The sequence below is a fragment of the Schistocerca americana genome, chromosome 8 (assembly GCF_021461395.2).
Source record: "Schistocerca americana isolate TAMUIC-IGC-003095 chromosome 8, iqSchAmer2.1, whole genome shotgun sequence".
NCBI classification, from domain to species: Eukaryota; Metazoa; Arthropoda; class Insecta; order Orthoptera; family Acrididae; genus Schistocerca; species Schistocerca americana.
Window position 1 is genome coordinate 259312897 of NC_060126.1, and position 13708 is coordinate 259326604.

At 40.0% G+C, this 13708-nt stretch overlaps 1 protein-coding gene across 1 annotated transcript in view; it reads right to left on the minus strand.

Annotated features, from left to right (window-relative positions):
- Positions 1–11442: 11442 nt before the first annotated feature.
- Positions 11443–13708, minus strand: part of LOC124545752 (ankyrin repeat domain-containing protein 50-like) — a 53268-nt gene continuing 51002 nt past the window's right edge. The window contains exon 4 of the mRNA XM_047124695.1: positions 11443–11546. Coding sequence (XP_046980651.1) covers positions 11443–11546 — 104 coding nt within the window. The remainder of the gene's footprint in view (positions 11547–13708) is intronic.

The window sequence follows — 13708 nt, forward strand, 5'->3', positions numbered from 1 at the left end:
GCAAGCACAATTCTTTCCATGGTTGCAAAAACAGTCAGTTGCTGGCTACCCATTGACAAGTGAATATGTGTAAGTGGTAATAATCAGATTTTGTGTTGTGGGCAAAATGACAGAAAAAGAGGAAAAATGTTATTGCATCAAGTTTTGTTTTAAGCTTGACAATTCCCAAGCTGAAACACACTGCAAGTTTCGACAAATATTGGAGGGAAAATGAATCAGTACCACATAGATACATAACTGGTAGAACTGCTTCAAAGGTGGCCACTCATCAGAGAAAAGAAAATCACATTCAGATAGATCCTCAACACACAAATGAGGTAGGTCATTGCTGATGACCTAAGGATCCTGGTGATTCAGAATAGTTGAATTATGATCATATAACTTACAGATCAGGTTAAAATTAGTACTGGACCATTCGATCCATTTTAACAAAACACTTGGACCTCTGGAGGATATTAGCAAAATTTGTACCAAAGTTGCTAACAAATCAGCAGAAGGACTTCATTTTGAGATTGCACAAGACATGCTGGATACTGTGAACAGTAATTCCAACTTTCTTAACACAATTATCACTGGTGCTGACTCTGATTTATGGGTATGACCAAGAAACAGTGTTACAGTTGTCACAATGAAGGCATCCACCAACCCCGAGACCAAAAAAAAAGGAAGCAGGTCCGCAGCAATGGGAGTCATGCTGACTGTGTTACTCCAACAGTGTGGCCCATCATAAGTATGGCCCAGAAGGTACTACTGTCATAAGGAGTTCTACCAACAGGTTCTGTGTCACCTTCATAAGCAGTGCACCACAAACAGCTGGACTTGGGGGCAGCAGGCAGTTGGCACCTTCACTGAGAAGGTATCTGCACATCTTTACCAGAGTTTTTTTGACCAAACAACTCAGCTGTGGTTTGTCAGCCTTCCTATTCCCCTGACCTAGCACTGACTGACTTTTGGATTTTCCCTCAACTGAAAGAGACTCTGAAAGGGACCAGATTTCAGATCTGGGAAGACCTTATGCAGAATTTCATGGAGCAGCTGCACATTGTACCAAAAGAGAATTTCCAGCAATGCCCCCAGCAGTGGCTGCAGCTTTGGGAGAGATGTGTAGAAGTTGAAAGAGACTACTTTGAGGGTGACTAATGTCATACAATTGTGTCTGAATAAAAATTGATTTTATATATAAAAGCTGAATACTTTTTGAGTAGCCCTCAAAAGATCACATGTTAATTTAATGTTACTTGTTTCCTTAATAACACCATTCCAATAGCTGGAAGTGTGCCAATAACTCAGTTATATTGCACAACATAGCCAGTGCCAAGGCAATATTTCACAGCAACTGATTTGCTTGGCTGTTGTAAGCAAGTGTGATAAACTATTCCTCCATGACCCTGCAGCTCTGACCAATGTGTCACATGCCATAACTTCAGAGCATTACATCTGCCTGATGCAAACCAAGAGATGAAGACTGACAACATTCTGAAGAAAAGTATTTTGCCACAAGAGACTATTAAGAGTCTTAAACCTTATTGTGCTTTGTCTCTTCCAGCCCCGCGCCCCTCTTACTTCCCTTCTCAGATTGTATGGCCTTTAAAACACCCACAAGGAAAGGTGTTTCTCACAGGTCTATAGTCAGTAGCATTGGTGCTCCAACGAACAGTTTAGAAGATCCCTTATCTCCAACAAGCAGCAGTTATTCAATGACCAGTTCTATGAAAGCCAGCTAGAACAGTGATGAGGAACCCTTTGCACCTACTGTGATGTATCTTTCCTTTCTAGCAGATGTAGGAGAGAGACATTTAAATTTCAATAAAAATATGCAATGGATGAATAAAGGTTTGCCTTGGGAAAGACACACTACAAATGTGATAGCACAATGTGGTTAGTAAATAGTAATATTACACACATCAAGATACAATCAAACTTTCTACTGTATGGAATTGCCCTCATTTAAGTTTGTATGCCATCGCACATGATCTTTTGAAGTATCCGACTCTGGTGGCTATTCAGCATCATTATTGTTTGGAGGCTCATTGACTTAAAATATTATCCTGACCTCTGTGTAAAACGTGGTAATGAATACTAATTTAGACATCATAAGATTGATCCACAGGTTCGACCTGTGGAGAACAAAACACTAACATGACGTGATAAACAATTGGTCAGTCTGCCTTCAAACAATGTGACAAAATTCCAGATATATGTGCCTGAAAAATATAAGATCATCAAATAAAATTAATCTCATAGTAGCAATAGGTTTCTGCAATAACTGCAGATACCACTACTCAATATTAAAATTATTAGATACTACACAGAAATGACAACACCTGCCTCTTAATCCATCAAATGACAGAACAAAAGAGAGTAGCCAGAAGAGGAAACCTCAGCTTCTTAATATGTCATTTATTTCTAAGTAAAAAAGATGAATGCAAAGCAGATGTTACTTATTACACGTTATGCATATTGTTTGTGACTTACAATTAACATCCATTCTTCAATCATTGATACTACATATACGTTTTGTGATATAGTTTCTTACAGGTTGATGGTTTCTGTGTCAAAGTAATAAGAAAAAAGCTTTTTATAGGATATGTTTCACTGGCCCCCTGAATTCTGGAAGTTGTGAGTTAACAACACTTCACTTCCAGGATTCAGTTGAAATTAACTAAATGGAAATGGGATATGTCCACTTGGCATATTTACACAGTCTTTTGTTCACACATTTTCCCCAATTAACAAAATAGAACTGTCTGTGCAAAAGATCTGAACATTTATTGATTTACTTGGGATGTCTGGAATCATTTTTATGATAGCCTGGGCAGATATTTTGACTTGTTGACCCATCTGGGTGTGGGATTGAGGAAAATTAGACCTTAAAACCCCAATCTGATCCTTCAAACTACTTCCTTATTTTCAATACCTTTTGATTACAATGTTTTCAACAACTAGTACTGCTATAATCCTTTGTGCAACACCTGTATATGGGCCATGGCACCAGGCCATCAGCATGCTATACTTCAAGTAGTCCACCAATGACAGCTGAGTAGACCACCCACCAGAGGCCACCTATGGTGGGTCAAAAGACTAGTTCACACTGCATGACATTTGCTGTGCTGCCTACCAGAGCCCTCCTCTATACAAAGGCTATGCAGCCGGCTCTCCCTCTCAGATTGTGTTGTTCTCCATATTTTACTGTTCCTATGTTTGTAGTTTCCTTGAATGTGGATCAGTAAACAGTTGTCCTGCTTTACAATTATATTGGTGACAGGTGTGGTTTTCACTTCTGTGGGCTCAGTCTAATTGATTGTTCCATCAGTTCTCATGTTCATGGAGGCAGTGCTCAAATCTCTTCTCAAACAGCAGCAGGCTCCTGCAGTTGCTATCACAAACTTTCAGCCACACTAACTTCACTGGCTCCCATGCCGTCAGCATTCCCGTCACCCTTTCCCCTTTACAATCATGGGCCAAAGACTGGGAAGCTTACGAGAAGTGGCTGCACCAACACTTCCTCGCATTTGGTATCACTGATGCAAACATATGTAATGCTTTGCTCCTTTTTTTTGTATTTCTCCTCCAGTTTACCATTTGCACCAAACAGTTCTGCTCCAGGAACATGTTGCTTTCATTCAATGAAATGTGTAGGTTGTTGTCAAATTATAACTACAAATGCATGCATACCATTGCAGTGTGTACAGAGTTATATCATTGTCAAACAGGCCCACCATTCCTATGACTTTGGAGGCTGAACTTCACACTCTCAGGCACAAATGTCATTTACCAATGTTGATTATGATTCCTATGCTGATTATATGGTCCATGACAACATCATTCAATTAGCTGCTGACAGAGATGCACCAGCACACACTACAGTGGGAGAAACCATCTTTGGCTGAAGTGTTAAATACTGCTCAGTCTTTCAAGGTACCTTGTGCTGTTGGTAATCAATTGAGGCTTGGTGGAAGATTGCTATAGTGGCTCTTGCTCCTTTATATGAGGCATCAGTCATGGCTCAGAGAGGAAGATGATGTGGCAGCCATACAAACATGGCCGCCACACTGCACTGGACAGTGACATGACAAAGAACAGCAGCAGCACTTCCATCTTACCCATACTGTTTCATGCAACATGATAGGGCTACATGCTCTATGCACTTGGCGACCTGCAAGAACAGGACTTGCAGCATCTGTGTTAAGTTCCTGGCTCTCTCCAGCAGATATGGAAATGGATGGTAATTTTGTGTCTCCATTACTTATAAATAATGGAAACAGTTTATTGAAGTGCAAGTGATGGGCAAAGGGCTCTGACTACAAGTGGACAGAGGTGCCAAACTTATGTGAAATTGGGATCTCCAGCATTGTCTCCAGTTACTCAACATATGGTGAGTTACAACAGGTAGCACATTTCAATTCTGGGGATATTTACAGCTCCCACTGTGTATAAATCTGCAGTTCATGCCTTGACCTTTCTAGAAGTGAATGATGCTGGCACTGACAATTTGTTCACTCTGGATGCTTTCAGTGCTTTTTGTTTTTCCATTGGGGACTTGATGCACCTAGTTTCTGACTAGATCCCTGGATTCTGTGTGTTCCGAGTTCTTGTTTCTTGTTTCAGATGGGTCAGATTGTGTCATTAACTTTATGGCTGACATTATCCTCAAAGCTAGGGCCTTGCTGCACTATTTCAATGTATGACCTATTCCAGTGGACTCACGTAATCAGGTGAAATCAGAATTAGACAGGCTGACATCACTGGGGGTCATATGGCTTATTACATCAAGTGAGTGCCCCCCCCCCTCCCCCCTCCCCTTCATGACTGTTAGAAAACCAAATGGTTGGCTTCACCTTTGTGGTGGCTTTAAAGTTTACATTAATGCTAATTCTATTATTGACACCTAACCTTTTCCCCTTCAGGATGAGTTATCAGCCAAATTCTCTGTGGGCTAGTTTTTCTCTAAAATTGATTAATCTGAACCAATTTACATGATCTCCTTGTGATTAACATGCCCTTTGGGCTGCATCAATATCAGCACCTCTCATTACGTGTTGCTAGCACCGCTGAAATTTTCAACAGTTTTTTTTAACAACTGACAGTGTCTGTTCTGTGGTACATCAACTATCTCAATGACATCATAATAATTGGTGTATCCATGGAAGAGTGTTTACACAATGTATGCTCCTTGTTCACAGTCTTGTGTACTGTGGGATTAGTGTGCAATTTGGCCACATCACACTTCTTTCAGTGATCCATTGTCTATTAGGGGTTTGAGGTTTATCGGGATGGTGTAAAGCCTTTACATCATCATGTCACCTCTATTACAGCTCTCCCTCACCCTTCCATCGTCAAAGAACTCCAAGCATTTTTAGGTAAAATTGCATACTATCACAAATTCATTCTGGATACAGTCACATTGGTCCATTCTCTTCATGAATTGCTCCACAAGGATGTTCCTTTTTGGTGAGGCCAGTTTGTGAGCAATTGCTCATGCTTTTGAAATCTAAATTGCATTCTGCTCCTTGATTGTCTACCTTCCATCCTGGTCAGCACCTGGTCTTGGTTTCAGATGCCTCAGTGTGGCTCAGAGCCATTCTTGCACATTGCTATGAGTATGGTTCTGAATGTCTAATAGCTTATGCATCTAAAACGCTTAAAGGATGCACTTGCTATCATCCATGCCCTCAAGAACTTTAATTTATTCTCACATGGGTCTAAATTTCATCTCAATACAGACCAAAAACCCTTGGTTTCATTGTTTAATATTTCTGCTTCATTGCCTGACAAAGCAGCACATTGCATCCTGTGTTGGGCCTTGTTCCTGTCTCAATACAACTATGAAATATATTTTTGGCCTCTGCACAGCATGTCCTGTCCTGGCTTCCAATGGGGGTGGACCCTACTTTTGATCAGGAAGAGCTCTTTTGCTTTCACTTAGATGTTGAGGTGCAATGTACAGTGGAAGGGTTCCCTATTATGGGCTACCAGTTCACAGTTGCTGTTGCCCTTGCCAATTCAGTTTTGTACCAGGTTGTTTGGCATTGTCAGCATGGTCAGCCTCCAGGCAGGGCTTCTGAATCTTTATGAACTATTTCCACCTTGTGGATGTCACCGTCATCTGTTCTCCTCCAGGACCTAGCACTTTAACACATGCTGTTGGCCCTTCCCATGATGCTTTGCTGCCACCTGTGCTTCTGCTGCTGTCTGCGCCAACACCCTCAGGTCCTTCACCAGGGACAACCCCAGCACCCCCATCTGAGCAGCCAGTGCCAGCCCAGATATCAAGATGCTGACAGCATCCTTATCACCAGCTCTTCCTGATGGTATTTCGAAGGGGGCAGTTGCTGCGTGTCTCTGCAGATTTGCCATTTCCGACCATGCTCATCCGTTCTGGTCTGGAAACTCCCTCTGCCATCATCGTCACTATCTGCAGTGCCCACTACAGCACCCACGGATGTATCAGTGTCTTCAGTTGCTCTGATGCCTGCATCAGAGGAGTGCCCTTTCCAGAAGAGGGGAGGGGTGCTATAGCAATGTACACAACACCTGAATACGCATTGTGTCACCAGGCCGATGGCACTCTACACTTCAAATAGTTTGCCAATGGTAGCTGCACAGGCCAGCCATCAGAGGCTGCTTGTGGTGTGTTACAAGGCTACTGTGCACAACTTGACATCTGCCACACAGCCTACCAGAGCTCTCTATATATGAAGGCAGCACAGCTGGCACTATCTCAGTTTGTGTTCTACTGCTTATTGTACTGTTTCTATGTTTGTGGTTTACTTGAACGTGGATCAATAAATTGTTCTCCTTAGTGGCTGCACTATTGCCCATATCTAGCTTTATGATGAGTGCATTTACATCAAGTGAAGAATAATAATGAATAAGTTCTTGGTTTGCAAAAAGACAAAGAATAATTTTAATTCTCCACTTGCCAGGCAGCAAAAATTCAGCTTTTGCATGGGTTCTCTTGATATTTTGAAATAGTTCATTGGCATTTAATGTTTATTTATAGTGTGGTCATTAAGTTTATTACATTTTGAACCATTTCTTTCTGTTTTCACCTACCAGTGCTATTAAAAGTTAATGTTTCAATTTAAGTGTCTTATACAATTTTGATTTCATTTCATATTTATATGAGTATGGTTTACAGAACAAGATTTTATCATTGTATTTCCATGTTAAAGCTGAAATCATTGTTATACAATGGGTGGCATGCATGCACAGAATGCTGAGATGTCAGCAAGATGGGACAGCTGTCCAGCTGTCTCAGTTGCTAGTACTGCAGAGTCATGGTCTGCTAACATCAGCATGCTTGGTCACTCTTTCCCATTGGGTTAAATAGCCTCTCATCAGGATTGGTCACAAGCAACAGTTGTACAGCAGCACCAGTTTTCTGCAGCATATGATCTGTTTTACCATACACTCAGACTCAATGGTGTTAATACACCAATTCTTTGAATTACAATATGTCACAATTCTTTCTTTTGTGTGTACCTCTCATCAAGTTAATGCTTCTGTTTTTCAGTGAGGAATCTTCTTTAATCTTAAGGCATTTACATTCTACAAGAACTTTCCTGCAACATTTAGAATGGTTGTTTTAGGTATCTGCTGTTTATTTGATCCGTATTTGTTAGCAGGGTTCAGTTCACATCATGAACTTTTAATTATTAGAAGCCAATACTCTTACATTTTTATTATTACATTGAAGAGTTATTTATCATGGGATGTTGTACCACTTATGTATAGTGTGTGTTAATTTCTAAATCACCAACAAAAGCACTTCAAGTTTCCTCGCATGGTAGGTTTCAGCAATAGTTTTCACTTAGTCCAAAACTGCATTGGTCATGTCCTTATATTTCAGAAGTGACAACTGATTCTCACTGTGGATTACTGAGGGCTGTAGAATCACTCACAGCTGCACTGCATTGCTACTCATGTGCATGGTGTTCACATCTCAAAGTGTTCTTCATTGCCTTCAGGGAAATGCATTACTATATTTGAATAGTCCATCCACTGCATAACCTGCCATTGGATATGCTCTACACTTCACAGTTCGAGATCACAAAAGTAGGTGACCACTTCACAAATTTTTCCATCAGTTCTCTGTACCATTGCACATGCATTAACTTTCAAATGTCACTGACATGAGCCTCCACAATTGACCTATGTGCATTGACACAAATTCCTTCCCCATATTATCACATTCACAACGACTTTTTCCTGCCTCTGTTCTCACCCTGACATTCTAAACACTTTTTGTGTTGTCAGTCCCTGTTTTTATCCCCGATAAATCAGAATTTTACTTTTATTAACAATAAGTTTGAAGTTTTCTGATATATTTTAATACATAATAATTTTAACATTAATATTTACATGGAAATTTTGGTATCTGAATAGTTATTTCTTTGTCTTTCATATATGACCAAGGACCAGATATACACAGATTGATTTTCATAGTTCCTTTCTTTTACTTTTAACCTCCTTTTAATCATACACACATCAAAAAAAATTTTGCACCACCCCAGTTCCCAGAGCTCCTGAAGATAGACATTGACTGTGGATATTGTATCACAGACACAGTCCTTTTGACTATTCAGAGACATCACTAAACCTGCCCAAAAAGTAAACAACCATGCACGAGCAGCACCTATTAGACAGAGGGGTCCGACAGCCAATCAGTTCCAGTCATTCTACCAGGCAGGAGGTACACAGTTTGTGTTTTCTGCAGCCAATACCACAGTTCGATCATATTCACATTGTTACTTTGTGCCAGGAAGGGCTCTCAACAAGGGAAGTGTCCAGGCACCTCTGAGTAAACCAAAGCAATGTTGTTCGGACATGGAGGAGATACAGAGAGACAGGAACAGTCGATGACATGCCTCGCTCAGGCCGCCCAAGGGCTACTACTGCAGTGGAAGACCACTACCTACGTATTATGGCTCGGAGGAACCCTGACAGCAATGCCACCATATTGAATAATGCTTTTTGTGCAGCCACAGGACATCATGTTACGACTCAAACTGTGCACAATAGGCTGCATTATGCGCAACTTCACTCCGAACATCCATGGCGAGGTCCATCTTTGCAACCACGATACCATGCAGTGTGGTACAACATGCTGAATGGACCACTCAGGATTGGCATCATGTTCTCTTCAACGATGAGTGTCGCATGTGTCTTCAACCAGAGAATCGTTGGAGACATGTTTGAAGGCAATGCCTTATACACAATGTCCAGTGAGTGCAGCAAGGTGATGGTTCTCTGCTGTTTTGGGGTGGCATTATGTGGGGCCAATATATGCCACTGGTGGTATTTGAAGGCACCGTAACAGCTGTAGGATATGTGAATGCCATCCTCCGACCAACAATGCAACCATATCGGCAGTATATTAGTGAGGCATTTGTCTTCATGGATAACAATTCACACCCCCATCAAGCACATATTGTGAATGACTTCCTTCAGGATAACATCGCTCGGCTAAAGTGGCCAGCATGTTCTCCAGACATGAACCCTATCAAAAATGCCTGGGATAGATTGAAAAGGGCTGTTTATGGATGATGTGACCCACCAACTACTCTGAGGGAGTACGCTGAATCACCATTGAGGAGTGGGACAATCTGGACCTACAGTGCCTTGATGAACTTGTAGATAGTATGCCGTGACGAATACAGGCATGCATCAATGCAAGAGGATGTGCTACTGGGATTAGAGGTACCGGTGTGTACAGCAGTCTGGACCACCACCTCTGAAGGACTCTCTGTATGATGGTACAATATATAATTTGTGGTTTTCATGAGCAATAAAAAGGGTGGAAATGATGTTTATGTTGATCTCTATTCCAGTTTTCTACACAGGTTCTGGAACTCTCGGAACTGAAGTGATGCAAAACTTTTTTTTTTATACGTGTGTATGTACATAGTTATCCATAGAGTTATATTACAATTCTATTGGAATATCCTTACTTGTTCCCACAGGTAACAAACACTACTTCTGTGGGATTAATGCATGTGATAAATGCAAAACAAACCACACATCGGAAGTTTCTGCAGTAGCACAAAGGTGCTTGCCCTATTTGTAATTTGTCCCTGAATCTTCGAGCCCAGAAGAAGACCATCATAACCCATTTTGTTTGTGGAAATTTTAAATTATACAGACATGAAAATAAACTTAGAAAGTCACTAACTAGTTGTAAAATTTCCTCTCCCTCATTTATTTATGTAGATTATGTACATGTTCATTTATAGTTATCTACATTTGTTTACTACTTTACTGGAATTCTCTCTAGTTATTCCAACCTTGTGATTTTACTCTTTTGAAAGTATTTAAAACGTTAACTTAAGCCCATGTCTTGAGATGCAGTTCATCAATTTCTGCTTTATACTCACAAAGTGACAAGGTCATGTCACATTAGTGACAACTGTATATTACTACATTCACTCAGTTAGAAATCCATTTCTTAAGCATGTAAAATACAAAATTAGTGCAACCAATATTCTTTTTACTTCTGGGTACTGTGCTGTTTGCACTGCATCTATAATCTTTTCTACACTTACATACTAAGACAAATTCTTACAATAAATTACACAAGAAATGTATCCTTAAATTTCAGAAAGTTCATCTATTCATTAGTCTATTTGCAACATAAATTACTTAATATGGTTTACCTAAACATCATCCTCACATGTCTTAAGTATTTGTACCTAAAATCACAGTGTTCAAGAAAACACACTCATCTATTGTTGCTAACTTATTTACACATTGATGCATCTGTGTTTTGGTTGTCATTGGCATGTGAAATTCTGACATATACACTATAAAGTTTCATCTCTAATCCTTGTAAATATTTACAATTACAAATAAAAAATAAAGAAATTATAAAATTTTGTCAGGGTTGTACATAACTCCTTAGATCTTTATGAGGATATAATCCTTTTATTTTCTCTAAGTTTGGATATGCTATCAGGTAACATCCTCTATGAGAGACTCTTGCCACTCTAAATTGACCATTATACATCAATTGCCATTTATTATCCTCCTCCATCCTTAGTGAAGGTTTTGGAATAGTTCTAAGGAGCATGTTGTCCCATGGGTTAATCTCTCGTGTTTTGTAAACTTTGTATCATAAGAATCTTTTCTTTTCACCCTCCACTGCACATCTTACTATGCTATTTCTTTAAATCTTGGCACTTCATCCACAGCGTACGGTAAGTAGATAAACAGATTTCATTGGACGCTACCTCCACGTTATAATGTTAACTATTAATGATCCCAGATTTGTCATAAAAGACATTAATGTCTTTCATTTGCAGATCAGCCAATTTGGCCACTTGTATAGCATTGAGGGATCATGATTGTGCACAATGGTCTGAATGTGGTCCAGTTAGATTCCACAATGATGTTTTAAGCCTACGATTTTGATTTGCCAAAACAGTGTGACTGCATGTCACTTATTTACTGTAGTTCCTTCTGTACAATCTTTATCCTGTTTCCTTGGCTGTATTTGTTGTGCTGTGCTTTAATTTCTAACAGATCTACAATGATTTCCTCTCCATCAACTGTCAAAATACATTTACCATGTGAGAGACCAATGGTACAGTTCCTCTAACAAATTCAAACCCAATTATGCGGCTCACAATTAAGCCTTTGATGAGGAATGTGCATTTCTTCGCTCCATTACCTGTATTCAGTTTACCTGAACCTGCCATTTCACATTTGGCAATTTTGTGCCAATACCTCCCAAAATCACGCAGTCCTGCAACATCAAGGTGGATATCAAGTGAGTCTCAGTGATTTTATTGAAAAAATTGTTACCATAACATCTACCATAACTCCTGTGTCTATCACAATAACAGTGGAAACCTCCTTCATGATCACACTAACAGCTGCCTGGAACAAATCCCTTGTCTACTCTCTGCAGGCACAATGTCATTGCATACCTATGCTGCAATTACATCTGCTGCCTTCACTCCACCTCGTGACATATACCAGAGAGCCAAGTACAGTCACATTTTGTTTGTCAAACCACTCGAGCTGAGTGGAGTGTAACCTTTTGACACCTCCACTATTCTAACTGATTGGTTTTGTGGTGATGACCTGTTTTGATTGTCTGGTTATGACCATTTTGGTTTACCACCCGGATTAGGCATCTGTCTATCCCCTATGTTTGTGTTGCGAGGTGATCCAGTGTTATGTATCCTGCGATACCCCCACATATTACCACATGTTTTCTGACAGTTCTGACTAACATTACCAAGTGGATTATTTGCATATCCCTGGTTAAACTGGTGATCATTCCTACTTTTTGTTGAAATATAGAGTACTATTTTGATGCCACTGATCCATTTGCATTTACAGAACTGCTGTAGGTTGGCACACTATTGCTGCACCACTCAGCATCTCTACCATGATTGTTGTGACTGCTGTCTGCTGACCAACATCATTGCCAGAGCTGCACTTTAATTCATCATGCACTAAATCCAGCAAATCAAGAACAGACCAACTGCTCTAGATTCACCTCCTGTGCATGGATTAATTTTTCCTTTATACGGGCTAGTACTTTGACTTTAAAAGTTTAATAACATCTCTGTGACACATGACCATCTCAGTATTCATTTTTTTTAATATCACTAAATACTTTGTTAAACACCGCTGTTTCATGTTATAGGACCCAGAATTTGGCAACTCCTTCCAAAGTCACTCCAGCGTGGATGCAGACTATTATTTGTTTAAGAAAGCTCTTTAAAATCCTTCACAACTGACACCTTTCAGCTGTTTCTATAGCCTAAAGGGCAGCATTCCCTTGCATGTAAGCTGTCACAAATTGGATTTTTTGCTGATTGACCCATGTTAGGCTAACACACCTCTAAACTCTTTTATAAATTCAACTGTCTTGATGGTACTATTCTCCAGAAAAAACATCTTAAACTGCCTATGTTTTAAAAGCCTCTCTTCTGCAGAATGGCATCAAATGCCTTCTTAAGTCTACATCTACATATATAGTCCGCTAGCCACCAAGCTGTGTGTGGTGGAGGGCACAATTAACGCCAAAGTCATATTTTCCCCCCTCTGTTCCACTCGCAGATCACGTGAGGGAAAAAACAACTGTTTGAACGCCTCAGTACGAGCTCTTATTTCCCATATCTTTGAACGATGATCATTACATGATTTGAAAGTTGGTGGTAATAATATATGCTCTACATCCTCGGCGAAGATTGGATTTCAGAATTTAGTGATCAGACCACCTGTTTAGCGCGTCGTCTATCTGCAAGTGTGTCCCACTTCAAACTTTCTATGAGATTTGTAACACTCTCGCGATGGCTAAATGTACTTGTCACAAATCTTGCCACTCTTCTTAGGACCTTCTCAATCTCTTTAATCAGACCCAACTGGTAAGGGCCCCATGCAGATGAACAATACCCTAAGACTGGATGAACTAATGTATTGTCTTTGTTGAAGGACTGCATTGCTTCAGGATTCTACTAATAAACCGTAATCTAGAAACATAGCATCAACCTGTGCGCCTATGTCTACAGTGCTATGGATCTCGTGGAGGAGCAAAGTGAGGTAAGTATCGCAAGATCTCTGTTTGCAGAATCCATGTTGATTTTCATAGACGAGATTTTTGTTCTCTGAAAACATTATAACACATGAGCATAAAAAATGCTCCACACTTCTAGAACATATTAACATTAATCATATGGGCCTATAATCACAGTAC